General features: G+C 42.4%; 1 protein-coding gene across 2 annotated transcripts in view; it reads right to left on the reverse strand.

Moving 5' to 3' along the window:
* RANBP3L (RAN binding protein 3 like) overlaps positions 1–20,831 on the reverse strand; it is a 172,966-nt gene that overhangs the window by 35,354 nt on the left and 116,781 nt on the right. For both annotated transcript variants that reach the window (XM_069221043.1, XM_069221035.1), the window contains 3 exons: positions 3,467–3,597; positions 1,562–1,682; positions 798–940 (listed from right to left, as the gene is read on the reverse strand). In XM_069221043.1, the coding sequence (XP_069077144.1) occupies positions 798–940; positions 1,562–1,682; positions 3,467–3,597 (395 nt within the window). The remainder of the gene's footprint in view (positions 1–797; positions 941–1,561; positions 1,683–3,466; positions 3,598–20,831) is intronic.

Genomic DNA, 20,831 nt, shown 5'->3' on the forward strand with positions numbered 1-20,831 from the left:
TAAACATACACTGAGATCATCCTTATACTCCCCAGCAGAGTTAGCTAAGCTGATTTTGTACTGTGCAATGTCCATACACAAATGAAGCAAGCCCATTTATCATCTGCACCAGATAACACTAATACTGGTGAAATGCAGCATAAGCCAGGCGACCAGCAAAAGAAACAAAAGTTGTGGCTCAATCAAAACTTTTTGCTACAAGCAAAACTGGAAGCAGATCATGATATGAGCAGCCATCTTGGCCGATTAGTGATAATAAGACGCTGTAAGCAGGATATATTCTGGTGGTTAACTCAGCTTTGTGGGAGAAATGCATCTTAGCAAGGTACGCTGCCCGAAGATTCTTCCAGTTGGATACAGTAAAAGGTTTGTTTACACAGCTCCAGGATCACCAAGTGCTTGCAATGAAACATAAATGTCAACAATACTTGAGGGATCCATAAAGGCAACTAGCTTCAATCAAAAAGCAGATGTCTGTGCATGCTGCCAAGCACATGAGACAAGATGCATTATGTAAAACCGTGTTGTAATTTTAGTGTCAAATGACTCACTTATTGGCACTTTAGTGGACTCTATAACACACATTATCCTTGACCTAGAGTGTGTTTAAACAGCACTAGGTTTCAGAGGAGGCAAGTCAAATTCAGAGAAGTGCCTATTAACTTTAGTAGTATTTATACAATTTGTGATTTAATCTGACATTTTCATTTTCATATCAGAAACAGCTTTACTTAAACCTTACACATGGTGTACATTAGTAAGTTGAACTTTCCATGTTTCATGAGCTAATGTCTTACCTGTATTAGAAATACTCTGACATCACTCTCTTCTAAGTCGGTAGCAGTAATGCGCAAACTTTTTCTGTTCGCTCTTTCAATTTTCATTTGAGCCCACAATTTAGTGTTGAAAATCAACCGCAGGCTACCCTGGTTTCGCATTACTAAAATGTAAACAATTAGAGAAGATTTGAAGTGTTTCACAATGGCTGTAGGGGCTCCTTCTTATGTGCTAATATTACTTTCTAATAAAAAATACAGGAATTCAGAAATATGTTTTATCATACTATACGTAATTTATACAAAGTCACTTCCTAAGCATTTCCCCCAATGGTATTTGTGGACTGTTTGCCACAGGCTCCGCTCTTAGAACATTTTATTGTCGCTAGCCCACATATTTCTCTTTGGCTAAACTTAGGCTATAGGAAGCTGTGCTTACTGTCACTCACAAGTGCTGCCTTTAACTTAGGCTAGTTTAAACGAAGCACTGCAATACCCTTGTAACACGCACAGACCAAAGAAATAAGCCGATACTTGATTCATTGGTTAAGATGAAATCTGGAAACCTGTATCTCCTCATATGAGCAAAAACATAAATTCTCCATTGTTTGAGCCTGTGGGGACTTTGTACACTCCAGTTTGAGTTTAACATTATCATGGCTATGGAGAAAGAACAATTTAGTGGGTGATATTCAGGCACCATGCCTCTTGAGAGGCAAACTAATACTAAGACTTGATGGCTGTCTACCAATTAACTCCACAAGCATCTCCAAGTATGCCTTTACCTAGCCGAGACTGTAGCGTTCCACATCCATTGCTCGATGTGTCGTTGAGTCGTAGGGATCCTCTGCCTTTTTCAGTCCATGACTGGGTAACTTTGTTAAAGACAAAGAGCCTGCAGGTCACCTGTAAATAAGAACAAAAGCATATTTAGGAAACGCACCAAGTAAATCTGTCTCACAGATTATATAAGAAACACTGTCTATAATAACACGATTCATGTGAGAAAAGAAAGCGCTACAAAAAGTGTGTGAATTTACAACGTTATTAAGGCATATAATACACTTGGAAATTGATCAATTGCCTTTATTACAATGCTACAAGTATAAGAGCAACAGCAAATCAGGTTAGGCATAAAGATGCATACTTCACAGGAAATTACAAAATACTGCAACTATTTCACGGGTCCCTTTGACACATGGATTTCATTATCATGAAGACAGTCAGCAAACCCATCTGCAGAGCTTTACCATCGTCTGGGCCACTGGGATTAATACAGATATGGAGGCCCAAATTATGCAGTAGCGTTATCCAAATTATGCAGCCAAAAAAGGCAAATTTAGCAGCATCGTGCAGCTGATAGTATGGCAGTATCACTCTAATCAATTTGCGACATAAACAATACTAGTTGTTTAAATCTGCAAATAACGTGGCAAGTCATGTAAATTACTATTTATGTGTTGGACACCTCAGCCGCAAATCTATATTATCCCATTGTTGTAGATAAAGAGCAACCATCTACAATAGAGATAACAGAGATTGTTGTCAACAGGACAGTTATCATCGACTGTGCAGTAGTCAACAAGGTCACTGCTCTCGATAGGGCCATCATTGTCAAAGTCTTCATCTGCGTACGCTGGCTTTATCATCAAGGACAAGGTTGTTGAGGGTGCTGCTTTTTAAGTGATGAGATACTTCCCACTGATAATGTGTCAAGCAAGAATTCTAAGAGACCCCCTTAGAGCTAGATGTTCATGCCATTTTGGACGAGTGCTCCAGAGCCTTTTTCAGTGTATTGTCAGAGAAATCTTTGTTTTTCCCTTCTGAAATATGTCCAACTTTTTGCAATTCTAAATGCATCCTTATTTGCACCCCCTTTGTTTCTACACACAGAAACATGCACAGAAGTGCATGGAAGAGCATGGCATTTTCCCCTCATGAAAGGCTATTCCCCTTTACAGGGGAAATGTTTCTATTATACGATTAGGGTTGTTGCCTTTTGATGGAAAAAAGGTGACAAATGTCACAGCAAGTGGCCTTGTGCTCAGGATATCTTCCATTTCTCAAAAGCAGGATCATTCTTTAAGAAAAGTATCTCATTGTCTTTTATGATGGCAACTGTGCTCTTCAGATGGCTCAATTAACAAAACATTAGATAACAATATAACATACTGTACAGTGCAGCTGAGGCAGGCGCTCACAGGTGCCCAAGGATGTTGTGTCACAATCATGTGAAATGTAGCAAATATGATAAGATGCAGCAGTTGTTTCGCATACGCCCTCACACGACATGCAGTAGAAATCTGGTGCCAATGTTATTTGTACATCAACAAAGTTCTGATCCCTGCACTTTTTATCTGTGCTCATTTAATATGTATTGTGCAGTTTCCCCCCTAACTTCTAGCACACAATTAAGATGATGACTAGGGTGAAGCTCAGAATGTGCATATGACTGAGTGAGACATTTCACCAAAGGATTGAAAGACTAAAGTAATTAAGTTATTTTTCTCTCTTTGAATATTTCGAATTCTGAATCCTAATTAGGGATGGAAAAATGGCTTTGAAGAAACCCTACACTAGCTAAACATTAATGGGATTTGTGATTTGGAAACACCCATGATTTATTTAGTTACTTGTCACAAAGCCATATTATTATAGCAGTTCACAAAATTATGTCCACATTACCATACCTGTAGTACATTGCGTTCCGCTTCTTCACCAGTAATAGTCTCTACTTTTTCCAATTTGATTTTCAGGTTTGATCCAGAAGAAAAGGCAGCAGGTGAGTCACCCAATGCAGTTCTGCACATGTTAGTTGTTCCTTGATTCAAGAACAAAATAACAATTATGATGCGGTAACGAAATCTGAACATGTTATTTATAACCCTATACATTTTTATCGTGCCATTCTAATTATGACACATGAAAGAGATCCATACCGTTTTTCTCAAATTCTGAACATTTATTTTAGTGGTACAAACAGTTTACCATGCAGGCCCCTTCAAAGAAAACATTAGCATCTCTAACGGAAAAGTGCACACAGACTCAGGCAGTAAAATGCATAGGAAAGCAACAGGTATCGATACCATAGCAATATCATAGCGTGTTGACTACAGATATAGCATAAATTATTAAAAGGGCTTGTGCTTGTAGATGGACAGAGTGTTTAGCCACAGATCAGGATTCCAGTAGTTCGATAGATAATCCTAAGTAAAAATCACACATCAGGGAGATTTTCTGCAACTCAACAGGAGGATAGAGAATCATTTGAAGCATTTTCATTCAGGGTAAACATTTGTAGCAACATCAGCTTTAATAGCACCAGACATAATACAGATTTTAAAGGTCCATCAATGTCATATTACGTTAATCTTATACTTATAATAATGTGCTCAAATCCCCCACGAACAACTCAGTTTTCATAAATTTCCTAAATTTGAAGTGGTCATTGCATTGCGTCCTTGGAATGGAAGCTTCTTCCAAAACCGAAGAGCCAAGTATGAAAAGGATCGTGCCTTCCTAACCCGTGGGATTAAGAGCAAGGCTTTTTCAGAGGATCTTAAGGATCTGATAGGACAGTACTGAACAAGCTTATTGGATAGGTAGGATGGGTCTTTTCCCGTTCAGAGACTTATGAATCAGGCAGCACATTCTGAAAACAATTCTCTTGCATATTGGTAGCCGATTGAGAGAGTGCAGAAGAGAAGAAGCTTATCTGGATGGCAGATTATAGATGAGATGTGCTGCTGTGTTTTGAACGACTTGAGTTTATTCAATGCGGTCTCATTGGAAGACGCCAGTAGAGCATTACAACAGTTCAAGATGCTAATGACCAAAGCTTAGACCAAAGTCCTCCTAGCCAATTGTGGAAGAAGGGGAAACATTTTCCGTAGAAGGCACAGCATGTGAAAACAGGTGCCAACAGTGGTCCCGACCTGGTTTGTCATAGTAAGAGATTGGTCTTAAGTTTTTCGTGACTAGTTTGGGACAAGGAGCTGGGCCAAGTTCTGAAGGCCACCAGTCAGGAGTCCAGAGCTTTTGGGCCTTGCCAAACAGCATGATTTCTGTTTCATTAGCATCCAGCTGGAAACAGATGTCTGTAATGCCAGCAGTAAAGTGAGTTTTCGCTTTATTCAGATCTTTATCTTTATTATTATAGTAAAATATAAACGTAAAATCTGGATATTGATGTAAACAATGGGCATAGCCTAGTTAAATAATGGGACAGAGTTAAGAATTACAATACTTAGGTCAGATTAAGACTTATTGTGACCTGTACGTACCAGCCATGCACAAAAAAAACTTGCTGAAGCCCAAATTCAATACAGGCACTTGCATGTGGCCAGATTAAGCTGTGAATGTGGAGATGCAGCAAGTTGAGGGCAGGTCCATTTGCACAGAGGTGAATAGTGCCAGCTGGAATTGTGAGCACATTTCCAATGCATAGAAGAGTGTATAAACAAAATATCCACACATTCCCCTCAACCTTCTTCACATGTTTAGTCTGTGCATATCGAGGCCACGCAAAGGGGAAGACCGAGTGAAGCCAGTGATTGCATGCAATGCCTTGCCTGCAGTACAAGTCCTGTATGGTTATGATCGTGCAATGCAAGAGCCTAGCGTTACATTTGTCCATTTGCACCGACCGATTACTTAGAGATGTTTAAAAAAAAAAAAAAAAACACACAGAAAATGAATATCACAGGATGGACTAGACCATTGACGCAGGCTCACATCATCCACATAAATGGAGGGTAAGGGGCCTACTGAGGTTTGGTGGCCCTGTCTTTCCGCTTGTGAATTATTCTTTGTGTGCATTAGCACGCACAGAACATGTCCCATTTGGTAAAACATGGGCACCGTCTGATGTCAAATAGGAGACGGACATACCACCAAATGTTGGTTAAAGACGCCCACGGCAAAACAAAGAATAAGGAAGAGGAAAGAAAGATCATTTCGGGCCCAGCCACTAGATGGAAGAATAATGCAGAGCATGTGAATCCAGCAAAGGATTCATATTGCAAAAGTTTACTCAAAAATGTCATTTTAGCACAAATCTGCAAAAGGAAAATGCTACTTGCCCAGTAATCATCTGTTTGTGACATGCAGTGCTGTAGATTCACATGCTCTGCATATTTCTGCTATCTGGGATTGAGTCCAGAAGGTTGCAAGTTATTTTTCTTCGAAACGTCTTTCGAGCTATGAGCTGTAGTGACTCCTCCTTTTGCTGGTAATGTGCATGGACATCAACTTCATTGTTATATCGTTTTCCCACTGACGGGTGAGAATGGAGTGTATTGCAAGTGTAAAGATAAGGATGTTCACGCAAGTAAATAGAGAAATAAATGTGAAGAGTCTGCAACGGCCATGGGTGTCCAGGGATGAGGGTACATGTGAATCTACAGCACTACATGCCCCAAACGGAAGTAACATTTTCATGTGTGACTGGAGATAGACATGCTATACATAGACTGTAAAGCAGTGCCTCCCAAAGCAGTGGCTAACCCGTGGGTGTTGCAGTGGTCTGGGAAAGTGCACATAGCACTGCCTGCCCTACATTAGCTTGCTGGTGTGCTAAGATATCCACACAATAATGCTTAGTGAAGGTGTGTGGTGTGGACCATGTAGCTGCCTTACATATGTCAGCTATGGGACAGTTTCCTAAAAATGCCATGGTTGTCCTTTTTTTTTGCCGGGTGGTGGAGTGTGCTCCAAGAGGAATAGGTAATGGTCTTTTTGGCTTTGCATAACAGGTCTGGATACATTTAACAATCCACCTGGCTATGCCAGATTTGGAAATAGGGTTGCCTTTGTGTGGTGGTGAGAAAGCAACAAAAAGCTGTTTGGTTTTTCTTAAGTTTTTAGTTCTATCAATGTAGAACATAAGCGCCCTCTTAACATCTAGTGTATGGAGAGCTCTTTCCACAATAGAATCTGGTTGCAGAAAGAAGACTGGCCATTCAGTAGATTGGTTTAAGTGGATTTGAGATACCAACTTTGGTAAGAATTTTGAGTTGCTGCAAAGAACTACTTTATCCTTGTGTATTTGGAAAAAGGGATCTTGCAAGGTAAAGCCTGGAGCTCACTGACACACCTGAGGGAAGTGATAGCAACTAGGAATGCTACTTTCCAAGACAAAAATTGTAAAGGGCATAAATGTAAAGGCTCAACTGGTGGGCCCCGTGTGTCTTGTGAGTACAATATTTAGATTCCAAGGAGGTACTTGGTGTCCTTTGGGGAATCACTCTTTTGAGTTCTTCCATTAAAGCTTTTTTTTAAAGTGAAGAATGTTGTCTGTTCTGAAGATAAGCAGCTGTGGCTCACAAATGTAATCCTATGGAAGTTTACGCCAAGTTTACTTTTTGCAAATGAAGAAGGTAGGAAAGAATACCCTGTACTGAAATCTTGAAAGGGTCCCATTCTTTAGAGATACAGTAGCAGACAAAACATCTCCATTTTGCTGCATAACATGCTCTAATAGTGGGTCTATGTGCTTCCTTAAGAATGACTATGCATTGCATTCTTAAGACAGGTTAAAGTATCGCAATTCTATGACTTCACAAGCCAAATCACAAGGTTTAATTCCTTGGATTTGGGTGCCTGATTTGTACATGGTTCTGAGTGAGAAAGTCTAGGTTGACGGCCAGCTTCTCGTGAGGAACTAGTAAGAGTTCCAAAAAAGTGGTAAAACACACTTGTCTGGCCCATGTGGGAGCCACCAGAATCAATATGAGGGATGTTTGCCTGAGCTTCTGAACCAGAAACTAAAGGAGAGGGGGAGGCAGAAAAGCGTATGTAAATATCCCTGATCAGTTCATCCATGGAGTGTTTCCTTTGGACTGAGGATGTGGGAACCTGTGTGGCACAGGCAATAAATGAGAACACACGCTCAAAGACTTAACTCCAGGCCAATAGGTTTTATATAGAAAAATATATTTTCTTAAGTTATTTTAGAACCACATGATTTGAGGTAAGTACATAAAAAACAAGGTACTTCACACAAAGCAGTAGTACACACAGTTTTCTTTAAAGTGACAATAAGCTATTTTAAAAGTGGACAAAGTTAAAAAATCAACAGTTCCTGGGGGAGGTAAGTTTGGTTAGTTTTCTCAGGTAAGTAAAGCACTTACACAGTCAGTCTCCTGCACATAGGCAGCCCACCGTTGGGGGTTCAAGGCAACCCCATAGTCACTGCACCAACAACACAGTGCCGGTCAGGTGCAGATGTCAAAGGAGGGCCTAAAACGCATAGGCACCTATGGCGAACAGGGGTGCTCCGGATCCGGTCTGCTGGCAGGTAAGTACCTGCGTTCTCGGGGAGCAGACCAGGGGGGTTTTGTAGAGCACTGGGGGGGGACACACACACACACACACACACAAACAGGCACACAAAACACACCCTCGGCGGCACAGGGGCGGCTGGATGCAGTGTGCAAAGTAGGCGTCGGGTTTGCTATTGAAAGCAATGGAGGGACCCCGGGGTCACTTAGGCGATGCAGGCAGGGCACAGGGGGGCTTCTCGGGCCAGCCACCGACTGGGCTAGGAAGAGGGCCGCCTGCTGGTCACTCCTGCACTGGAAGGTGGTTCCTCTCGGTCCTGAGGGCTGCGAGTGCAGTGCTTGGTCCAGGCGTCGGGTTCCTTGTTACCAGGCAGTCGCGGTCAGGGTGAGCCTCTGGATCCTCTCTGCAGGTGTTGCTTTGGGGGTGCAGGGGGGGTCAACTAAGGGTACTCACGTCGTCGTAGTCGCCTGGGAGTCCTCTCTGCGGTGTTTGTTCTCTGGAGATCGAGCCGGGGGCGTCGGGTGCAGAGTGTGAAGTCTTACACAGAAAATGAATATCACAGGATGGACTAGACCATTGACGCAGGCTCACATCATCCACATAAATGGAGGGTAAGGGGCCTACTGAGGTTTGGTGGCCCTGTCTTTCCGCTTGTGAATTAATCTTTGTGTGCATTAGCACGCACAGAACATGTCCCATTTGGTAAAACATGGGCACCGTCTGATGTCAAATAGGAGACGGACATACCACCAAATGTTGGTTAAAGACGCCCACGGCAAAACAAAAAATAAAGAAGAGGAAAGAAAGATCATTTCGGGCCCAACCACTAGATGGAAGAATAATGCAGCGCATGTGAATCCAGCAAAGGATTCATATTGCAAAAGTTTACTCAAAAATTTCATTTTAGCACAAATCTGCAAAAGGAAAATGCTACTTGCCCAGTAATCATCTGTTTGTGACATGCAGTGCTGTAGATTCACATGCTCTGCATATTTCTGCTATCTGGGATTGAGTCCAGAAGGTTGCAAGTTATTTTTCTTCGAAACGTCTTTCGAGCTATGAGCTGTAGTGACTCCTCCTTTTGCTGGTAATGTGCATGGACATCAACTTCATTGTTATATCGTTTTCCCACTGACGGGTGAGAATGGAGTGTATTGCAAGTGTAAAGATAAGGATGTTCACGCAAGTAAATAGAGAAATAAATGTGAAGAGTCTGCAACGGCCATGGGTGTCCAGGGATGAGGGTACATGTGAATCTACAGCACTACATGCCCCAAACGGAAGTAACATTTTCATGTGTGACTGGAGATAGACATGCTATACATAGACTGTAAAGCAGTGCCTCCCAAAGCAGTGGCTAACCCGTGGGTGTTGCAGTGGTCTGGGAAAGTGCACATAGCACTGCCTGCCCTACATTAGCTTGCTGGTGTGCTAAGATATCCACACAATAATGCTTAGTGAAGGTGTGTGGTGTGGACCATGTAGCTGCCTTACATATGTCAGCTATGGGACAGTTTCCTAAAAATGCCATGGTTGTCCTTTTTTTTTGCCGGGTGGTGGAGTGTGCTCCAAGAGGAATAGGTAATGGTCTTTTTGGCTTTGCATAACAGGTCTGGATACATTTAACAATCCACCTGGCTATGCCAGATTTGGAAATAGGGTTGCCTTTGTGTGGTGGTGAGAAAGCAACAAAAAGCTGTTTGGTTTTTCTTAAGTTTTTAGTTCTATCAATGTAGAACATAAGCGCCCTCTTAACATCTAGTGTATGGAGAGCTCTTTCCACAATATAATCTGGTTGCAGAAAGAAGACTGGCCATTCAGTAGATTGGTTTAAGTGGATTTGAGATACCAACTTTGGTAAGAATTTTGAGTTGCTGCAAAGAACTACTTTATCCTTGTGTATTTGGAAAAAGGGATCTTGCAAGGTAAAGCCTGGAGCTCACTGACACACCTGAGGGAAGTGATAGCAACTAGGAATGCTACTTTCCAAGACAAAAATTGTAAAGGGCATAAATGTAAAGGCTCAACTGGTGGGCCCCGTGTGTCTTGTGAGTACAATATTTAGATTCCAAGGAGGTACTTGGTGTCCTTCGGGGAATCACTCTTTTGAGTTCTTCCATTAAAGCTTTTTTTTAAAGTGAAGAATGTTGTCTGTTCTGAAGATAAGCAGCTGTGGCTCACAAATGTAATCTTATGGAAGTTTACGCCAAGTTTACTTTTTGCAAATGAAGAAGGTAGGAAAGAATACCCTGTACTGAAATCTTGAAAGGGTCCCATTCTTTAGAGATACAGTAGCAGACAAAACATCTCCATTTTGCTGCATAACATGCTCTAATAGTGGGTCTATGTGCTTCCTTAAGAATGACTATGCATTGCATTCTTAAGACAGGTTAAAGTATCGCAATTCTATGACTTCACAAGCCAAATCACAAGGTTTAATTCCTTGGATTTGGGTGCCTGATTTGTACATGGTTCTGAGTGAGAAAGTCTAGGTTGACGGCCAGCTTCTCGTGAGGAACTAGTAAGAGTTCCAAAAAAGTGGTAAAACACACTTGTCTGGCCCATGTGGGAGCCACCAGAATCAATATGAGGGATGTTTGCCTGAGCTTCTGAACCAGAAACTAAAAGAGAGGGGGAGGCAGAAAAGCATATGTAAATATCCCTGATCAGTTCATCCATGGAGTGTTGCCTTTGGACTGAGGATGTGGGAACCTGTGTGGCACAGGCAATAAATGAGAACACACGCTCAAAGACTTAACTCCAGGCCAATAGGTTTTATATAGAAAAATATATTTTCTTAAGTTATTTTAGAACCACATGATTTGAGGTAAGTACATAAAAAACAAGGTACTTCACACAAAGCAGTAGTACACACAGTTTTCGTTAAAGTGGCAATAAGCTATTTTAAAAGGGGACAAAGTTCAAAAATCAACAGTTCCTGGGGGAGGTAAGTTTGGTTAGTTTTCTCAGGTAAGTAAAGCACTTACACAGTCAGTCTCCTGGACATAGGCAGCCCACCGTTGGGGGTTCAAGGCAACCCCATAGTCACTGCACCAGCAACACAGTGCCGGTCAGGTGCAGATGTCAAAGGAGGGCCTAAAACGCATAGGCACCTATGGCGAACAAGGGTGCTCCGGATCCGGTCTGCTGGCAGGTAAGTACCTGCGTTCTCGGGGAGCAGACCAGGGGGGTTTTGTAGAGCACTGGGGGGGGACACAAACAGGCACACAAAACACACCCTCGGCGGCACAGGGGCGGCTGGGTGCAGTGTGCAAAGTAGGCGTCGGGTTTGATATTGAAAGCAATGGAGGGACCCGGGGGTCACTTAGGCAATGCAGGCAGGGCACAGGGGGGCTTCTCAGGCCAGCCACCGACTGGGCTAGGAAGAGGACCGCCTGCTGGTCACTCCTGCACAGGAAGGTGGTTCCTCTCGGTCCGGAGGGCTGTGAGTGCAGTGCTTGGTCCAGGCGTCGGGTTCCTTGTTACCAGGCAGTCGCGGTCAGGGTGAGCCTCTGGATCCTCTCTGCAGGTGTTGCTTTGGGGGTACAGGGGGGGTCAACTCAGGGTACTCATGTCGTCGTAGTCGCCTGGGAGTCCTCTCTGCGGTGTTTGTTCTCTGGAGCTCGAGCCGGGGGCGTCGGGTGCAGAGTGTGAAGTCTTACGCTTCCGGCGGTAAGAGAGAGTTCTTTGAAAGTTGCTTTAAAGTTGCAAAGTTGTTGCAGTTTTTGAACAGTGCTGCTCGTCTCAGGAGTTTCTTGGTCCTTCGGGTTCAGGGCAGCTCTCTGAGCCCTCAGAGGTCGCTGGTCCCTGTCGGATGTGTCTCTGTGCAAGTGGAGTCTGGAGACAGGCCATTAGGACGTCTCCGTCGTCTCTGCGGGGCTTTCAGGTTAGCAGTCCTTCTTGTTGTAGGTTGCAGGAATTGGATTTGCTGGGTTCAGGGTCGCCCCTAAATACTACATTTAGGGGTGTGTTTAGGTCAGGGGGGGCAGTAGCTAATGGCTACTGTCCTGGAGGGTGGCTACACCCTCTTTTTGCCTCCTCCCTGAGGGGAGGGGGGCACATCCCTATTCCTATTGGGGGAATCCTCCAATCTCAAGATGGAGGATTTCTAAAGACAGTAGTCACCTCAGCTCAGGGCACCTTAGGGGCTGTCCTGACTCGTGGGTGACCCCTCCTTGTTTTTCTCATTATCTCCTCCAGCCTTGCCGTCAAAAGTGGGGCCAGAGGCCGGAGGGGTGGGTATCTCCACTAGCTGGGATGCCCTGGGGTGCTGTAACAAAAGGCATGAGCTGTTGCAGCTCACCGCCAGGTGTTAAAGTTCCTGCAGGGGGAGGTGAGAGGCATCTCCACCCAGTACAGGCTTTGTTCCTGGCCACAGAGTGACAAAGGCACTAACCCCATCCAGAAACTCGTCTGGTTGTGGCAGGCTGGCAGAAACTGGTCAGCCTAGCACTAGGAGTCAGACTGGTATTCAGGGGGCATCTCTAAGATGCCCTCTGGGTGTATTTTACAATAAATCCCACACTGGCATCAGTGTGCATTTATTGTGCTAAGAAGTTTGATACCAAACTTCCCAGATTTCAGTGTAGCCATTATGGAACTGTGGAGTTCATATTTGACAAACTCCCAGATCATATACTCTTTATGGCTACCCTGCACTTACAATGTCTAAGGTTTTACTTAGACACTGTAGGAGCATAGTGCTCATGCACTTATACCCTCACCTGTGGTATAGTGCACCCTGCCTTAGGGCTGCAAGGCCTGCTAGAGGGATGACTTACCTATGCCACAGGCAGTGAGAGGTGGGCATGGCACTCTGAGGGGAGTGCCATGTTGACTTAGTCATTTTATCCCCACCAGCACACACAAGCTGTGAGGCAGTGTGCATGTGCTGAGTGAGGGGTCCCCAGGGTGGCATACAACATGTTGCAGCCCTTCAATCAATTCAAAATGTCTTTTATTTGGCATAAGCCTCAAAAGTATAAAAACAATAAAATGTACAGGTTCATTTAAAACTATACTATTACATATTAGATTAACATACAAAGTTCTTAGATCATTCTAATTCTTACTAACCAACTCTAGTTACATAATTCATTAGATTAAAATTCAAGTTCTTACAATTTCTGAAAGTGCAGCATGCCAACTAGATTTTCCCACATACAGTTCTGATTAGACTCTGGTCCTTACGATATCATAAAGTGCAATTTCCAATGTAGAGTGCTCCGCGTTTTATTTCATGCCTTGTTAGAGCGTGGCAAGATTTTCCAGAGTACCATCAACCAATGCAATTTTAGGATAATCGATTATGAGCTTTAGAGCTCTTCTTTCCTTTTACTTCCTCCATAATTCATCCATAAAGTGCAACATGCCAGCCAATTTATCCCATATACAGTTCTGAAAGGGCTCCATTCCATACTTTCTCATAAAGTGCTATTTTCAATATAAAGTGCTCTACATTTTATTTCTTGTCTTCCCCTAACATGGCAAAATTTTCTAAAATACCATCAACCAATGTAATATAATAATAATCAATTATAATATTTAAAACTCTACATTCCGCATTATTCCCTACCTTCTATCAAACCCTGTAAGTCTGGATATTTCCCTTCTTAAGTCATTTAAAAATAGGCCCAGTGCACAGGTTACATTTAAAAATCTCATATCAATAAGTAACCTAAGCACTTGGTCCCGATTAGTAATATTATATTCCTTAAAAATAGGTTTTAAAAACTTCTTGCGCACTCCTAAGAACCATTGACAACTCACAAGTAAGTGCTGCATGGTATATTTCTGTTGTAAGCCACATATACATAGGCCCTGGCTATCCTTAAGAAATGCTTTTGCTTTGGGATCCATATAGCCCGGGTTCAGCCCAATTCGGAACTATAACACTAAATTTCTTAATCCTGGATTAGGTAGAGCCTCTATATTCGGAAAAGTTTCCGGATTCCTCCACCCAACTACCAAAGCCTGAGTTGATATTTTACTTTCTAAGTACTTACGGTCTAATTCTCTTGCTCTTTCCTTCACTATTATTCTTAGATTATGTTTCGAGATTTGCACACCACACCATTGGTTACCGGGTAAACCTAAGAGGACGCAGATCTTTTTTAGCCGTCCTCTCACTTGTGATGCCCAATGTAACTCAGTACTGTTATTTCTTTTTTACAGAATCTTGTGATCTTACAGAACCCATCATCTGTTATACTTAACCAGAACTTCAGTGCAGCTTGTAGGCCCAGATAAATCCACGCCGTTATTTGACATTCTGCTCTTATAGCTTGTAGCATACTCGAGGGGGGCAATGAGAGCATGCGCTTTACGCAGATACTTTCTTCTGTTTCCCAATTTAGCTTCCCAGAGAAAGTTAAAATTTCCACCCCATATTGAAATTGGGGGCGTACCATAGCATTAAAGCCAGAGATAACCGGCTGGAGAGAAGGACCTCCATATTTACTATTGAACTGTTTTAATCCCCAGACTGAAGATAAGGCTTTAATTTTTTGTGTTTCAGTGTGAGCTTTCCATCCTCAATGTGAGTCGAACCATATACCCAGATATTTATACTCTTTTACCTTCTCTATTTTTTCTCCTAATTAAATGCGCTTTTCTCTTTCCCTATAGACATTATTTTCGTTTTCTCCATATTTACTACCAATTTTTTCCTTTGACAGTAGGCATAGAACACCTCTAATTTCCTTTGTAGCCCTAACTGTCAAATCCATTATCACGAAATCATCAGCATATAATAGGCACGAAACATGCACACCATCCATTTTTGGGCTGAGACCATTAACCTTCCGTAACAACCCTGGCAGATCTGACAGGAATAATGAAAATAATATTGGGGCCAACACACAACCTTGACGGAGACCATTCTTTATGGGGATCCCATTTGAAAGTGAGCCACTCATATCTAAAATTACTTGGGCCCAATTTTGTGAATGCAGGCCCTGGAGAAGAAATAATGTATCCAAATCAATCCCTAACTGTTTTAGCATATCCCATAGCAATTTCCTGTCTCCCAAATCAAATGCAGCATGAAAATCAACAAAACAGCAAAATAAACTTCCTCGTATTTCAACTGATTTTTTTGCTAAGGCCCACAGACTGAAGCAGTGGTCAACTGTCGAATGCCCTACTGGTATCAAATCTTTATCATCTGCCCATTCTTTGATTCACCTCAGCAATTGCTTTGTGAACACCTTTTCCCCTACGTCTAAAAAACATATCAGCCGATAAGTTTTTGGTTGAGTTGGATCCTCCTTTTTGTAAATCGGTCTTATCATGGCACCCTTCCAATTCTCTGGAAAACGGCCATAATCAAGGATTTTACAAAACGTAACATAGAAGAATTTTGTCCACCAATCAATATCCTTTTTTATTATTATTGCTGGGAGATTGTCTGGGCCTGCTGCTTTAGTTAATTTCAATGCTGCAATAGTTTCTTTTATTTTCTGTGGGACAAAAGCTAATCTCGTCTTCTCACCAAGCTTCCTAGGAATACCATAACCTTCTTCATCATCGGTACCTTTATATTTAGAAGACAAATATTTATACCAGTCTTTTTCTCCAACCAAACACCGCATAGTTCCTACCCTTTTCCCCTCCCTTACCAACTGCCAAAAACCCCTAATATTCTGTGTTTTTATCACCTCCAACATTGTATCCCAATTTTTATTAACATTTTCTCGTTTCCTCTGTCTTAATAGCATTTTATAATTCTGTTTTGCTTGACGAAGCTTCTCTTCTTTAACAACGGAGGGTATTTTCTTATAACCCTTTATTAATCTTCGCATCATTTTCTTTCTACACCTACATTCCCGATTAAACCATATTTTACTATTATTCATCTTATATGGTTCTCCCTTCCTCTTTCCCTCTTGAGGTATTTTTAATTTACTTTTTAGGCAATTGACCATTAACGCAATACCCTTATTATAGCCTTTGAATATTTCTTTTGGATCTTCTTCCATATTAAGGATGGGATAGTTTACAATCAAATTATTGAGTACTTCTAGACTGCTATCTGTTAGTCGGGTCGTTATCCTACGGGGATACTCAACTAGCGATATCAATTCATTTTCTCCTTCTTTTTGGGTTTTATCGGCTGAACGTATTGTTAATTGGAGCGGCCACTGATCACTGCCCTCTGTATGCCCAACCTCAAAGTTTTGCACTTCTCCAAAGAACCAGGTGTTTACAAAAGCATAGTCAATAGGGCATTCCTGATTACCTGTTCGAAAGGTCTTTTTAGCCGGACGGTCGTTCTTCATATGCTCATTTAGGCAAAACATGCCTAAGGATCCTAATGTTCTTAGTAAGGACAAATCACGGGCGGAACATTCTACGTTAGGAAAGATACTTCTAGGGGTCTGTGCTGCTGCCAGTAGCTCCTTATATAAATTGTCACTGCTATTAGATCGAGTTTATGATTAAAGTCTCCTAACATTAAAGTCAAATAGCCAGCATTACCAGTGCATAATAGTTCCAGATCTTCCTCAAACAGCCCTTGCTGTATATTGTAATCAACATGCTCCCCGGTTGTATATAAACATTGAGTATCAAAAGCTATTTAGCACCTCCTATTGCACTGTAGAGATCTACCTGGCCTGCCAATAGCCAACGACATTTAGTTTTTATTTATGTGAACTTATTCGCTATTCTGGTAGAGGATAGGGTTATTAGTCCCCCGGATGGGCGTCCTAACCCTTGCCGAATTGCTCTCCTAAAAAGCCCCATGAAACCATCTACTGGTTCCGGTTCATCGCACAGCCAAGTTTCCTGGAAACACATTACATCATACTCATCAAACTCTCCTTTAAAACGCTCTTGTTTTAAATGTTTATTATAGACTCCCAGCTTCCAGGATAAAATCAAATGGCTGTGCGCGGGGCTTAATTCCTAGTCCACGTCACTCAGTTCACCCCTACTTTACTCATCACAGGGATTTACAAAGGGTTCAAAACAATTCCTCCATTGTGGGTTGTTATATTCTGAGACTACGGTTACACTTAAACTACCATCGTTTCCATCCACGTGCCTACTGCGATTTTTATCATATGACAGATTACACTGTAGCATACCTGCATGGCACCTAAGGGCACGCCTATCTTGTGTCTCGTCCTCTGTCGCGTTTCCCTGCACTACTCTTATACCCTCTTTCATCAGCTCCGCCTCTGCTTGTAATATATCATCTGACTCCTCACATAGGCTTGGGCACGAGGGCATAACTTCTAAAAGACGGGAACGATTTAACGGTTTTAACTTAGTTAGGCGTTTCCTCCCAATTTCTCTTCTCCAAGACGCCAAGTATATCCACCTTCTTTTACTCCTACCAAAACTTTCCTGCTCTTTCTTATTCTCAGGGCCTTTAGATGAAAATAAGACCCCGCTCTTCACTGGGCAAGTTGTGTTAGCTACTTCTCTGCATCCCCTCCTTCTTACTGATCTCTTAATAATATTCCCTCCCCACGAACCACTGCTTAGCTCTCTTTCTTCTATTTCTTCTGTTTCCACTTCCACTCCTTGCCTACCCTTCTTTCTTTCCCCTCGCTAACTAACTTCTTTATTGGGTATACTAGGCACTTTTTGTAGCGTGGCCCCTTGCTTTGCGGTTACGGCTTCTCGACCTTGATCGTGGCTTGGCCTGACCAGGCCTGCCCTTGAGAAGTTGTCCTGATCTACCTGCACTAACTTCCCCTCTCTCCTTTCTGCTGTTTTGCACCCAGCATTACCTTGCTTACTTTGCTTCCTATATTTCGGTTGATAGGGTAGACTATACAGACCATTACCCTTTCTTCTCCATCTACGATTCCTATTTATCACTAGCATTGGCTGTTTGGAAACATATACTGAAGGGTCAATTAATGTCTGCAATATGGCTGTATCCCCTCTTTCTTTATTTTGTTTGGGGTATAAACGGTATCTGTTTCTTGATCCCTCTTTTCCAAAATAGGTCGTACTAAAGCAGGCATACTACTATTAATACATTTCAACTCCTCGGTAATCCCTTGTATTGATTTTTGTGGGATTTTCCCAAACTATTATTTGTCATCAGTACCTCTAGTGTCGCTTGCAGGGTCTTTTGCATTAGGAACATTACATCTAATAGTGACTCAGCGGGTACGGCAGTGGTATCTAACGCGAATACAGACTGTCTGCCCAGGGGTGAAAACGGCACAAATACACCCAATTTATTCCCCTCTCCTACAGACCCCTCCCACCTCTTAAGTGAAAATATTTGAGGGGATCCAAAGAGGGAGAAAAATTGCCTTGTGATCTGTCCATGCTAGAGGCAAAACTTTTTCTGGACACAAATCAGGGTCATTTGTAAAAACCCCATCTAAGATGTGATTTGCCTGATGAGTAGGTACAGTTACAATCTGTGTATGGTCGAAGCTACAAAGGCTGTGGACAAGATGTTCAGTATCACTATTATCGTGTTGCTCAAGATGAAAATTAAAATTGTTCAAGATGTTGAAATTGGCAAACTCCATGCAGGATTCAGTAAACGTTTGCAGGGATTGGATACATTTGTGTCTAGGCCTAGATGGATGATATAATAGGGGGTCATTAAATGAGTTGGCATTGTTGAGTTTTAACTTGAGAAAGAGGGCTTTGCAATCAAGCTGGGAAATTGGCTGGAAAGTGGCTTTTATATGGTTGTGATAAATAATTGCAATACCGCCACACCTTCTAGACTGATGGTCAACTCTGAAAATATTACAGCTCTCAGGCATGGCGATTTTAAGATCCGGGCCCGACGTGACATCGGCCCAGAACTCCGTGATAAATATAAGGTGCGTGCTGATCCACAAAGCCGGAGAATTCATATTTATGTTTTATTGGGGTCCGAGTAGGCACGAGACCACCTGTGGTGGGCCCTTCTTTTTTCAATTTAAGGCGGTAAGAGGCTGATGAATATTTTGTTCTAACGAAGGAGACATACCAGGGTTTAGGCCAAACCATCAACCCGAGCAGCTACTGTGGCCAAGGTTACTATGAGGATTGTAAGTATCACACTGCTCAAATTTACCGTTATTATGAAGTTCCAAAAGAGCAGTCCTTGAGTAGGTCCTAATGGAAAAACGGCCAAGGGTCCCTGTGCATGGCGCAGTCTGGTCGTTGACGGGCACAGATGGGCTTGCCTTTGGTGCACCTGTTGCGCGGACGCACTGCACAGTCCTTTAAAAGGGCTGCCATGAAAGGGGGCATGGCCAATTCTAGGGCACAACAAGACGCTTTGTGGGAATTCTAAAAATGGGGAGGAGAAAGAAACAAGCTGAACTGGGGTCCAGCAACCACATTCCCACCCAACAGGCTCCCCTGCAGGTGAGAGATACTGGTAACTAAAAAGTAATTAAAACAAAAGGGAGAAAAAGAAAAGCATAAAAGTATTAAAAAAGGCAATTAAGCCTTCCACCCGGCGTTAATACATCGGTGGCAGGCGCCTACTAAGATGGCCTCTAAACGGCCTAAAAGGAAAAAAACTGTCCATGGGTGCAGGTTGCAGCTGCAATGCTGCGCGGACATGCTATGTGGAACTTCAGAAGGTCCGCATGAAAGGGGGCATGGCCAAGCTCCGCGACCCACCAAGACGATTCGAGGGAACTTTAAAAAAGAGGAGGAGAGAGAAACCATCCAAAGTGAGGTCCAGCAACCCCCTTTCCCAGCCGACAGGCTGCTCTGCAGGTGAGAGATACTTGTAACTAAAAAGTCATGAAAACAAAAGGGAGAAAGAGGTACATAGGGCACACAATTTTAAAGGACGGGCTAAGACCTAAAATGAAGTGGCTGAGGCCATAGCTAACATGCTGTGGTCAAGAACCAGCTCTGCTCCTTCTCAAGTATATCAGAATGTTATGCGAAAATTGTGTGTCCCTTTCCTAACTACACAAAAGGATTGAGGGCCCTAATGAGGAAGAATGCAAGGTATGAGCGGTCTGACATGTGTGACATGCTCTTCAGGATATAGAGTATAGAACTGCTAATGCTATAGCAATGTAGAGTTTAGCCCCATTTGACAAAACTATCATTGTGACTTAGCTGTGTATGGTTTTGGTGCAGCTATAATGCAGGAAGTGAGAGGTGAGGAATGTATTGTTGTATATCTTTCAAGAACGTTGAAAGGAGGAGAGAACTCTTACACAATGATCAAGAAGAAGGAACTAATGTGTTTGAGGGGCATAAAGTATTCAAGAAGTTAAGAAATGTATTTGAGGAACCCATTTCCAAGGGTATCGGACCTATATGCTACTTTTTGATATGTTCACAACAAAAAGTGAAGGAAAGACTACACCTCATTTAAAAAGTAGCTGTACTAGATACAGGAGTTTGAAATATGTTCCTGGAAATTTGAAAATGAATGCAGAGTATTTGTCTAGGTTGCCAAGTCAAGAAGATGTTTTGGAAATAAAGGAAAAATGGTTGACAGCACTGGTTATGGAGGACCGATTGAACAAAGGGAGTGGAGAGTTCAGTGAAGATGAAAAATTGAAAAAGGTAATACGAACAGCTAGAAGAAGGATCTAGAGTGTGTGTTTAGAATATAAATTAAAGTTTTAAGATCATTTAATCTGAGTTGTCGTAAACAAAGCACTGTATAGATTTGGGTAGGTAGTTGTACCCACTGGGGGGTACGAAAGTGAGTGTGATTGCTGAATTTGCTTCATAGCTATGGTGGAATGACAAGAAAGAAGAGAAAAACCAGGTTGGACTTTTAGTGATCACATATGGATCATGAGATTGAGTGCATTGAAACTATATTAA

The sequence above is a fragment of the Pleurodeles waltl genome, chromosome 1_1 (genome assembly GCF_031143425.1).
Source record: "Pleurodeles waltl isolate 20211129_DDA chromosome 1_1, aPleWal1.hap1.20221129, whole genome shotgun sequence".
Taxonomy (NCBI): domain Eukaryota; kingdom Metazoa; phylum Chordata; class Amphibia; order Caudata; family Salamandridae; genus Pleurodeles; species Pleurodeles waltl.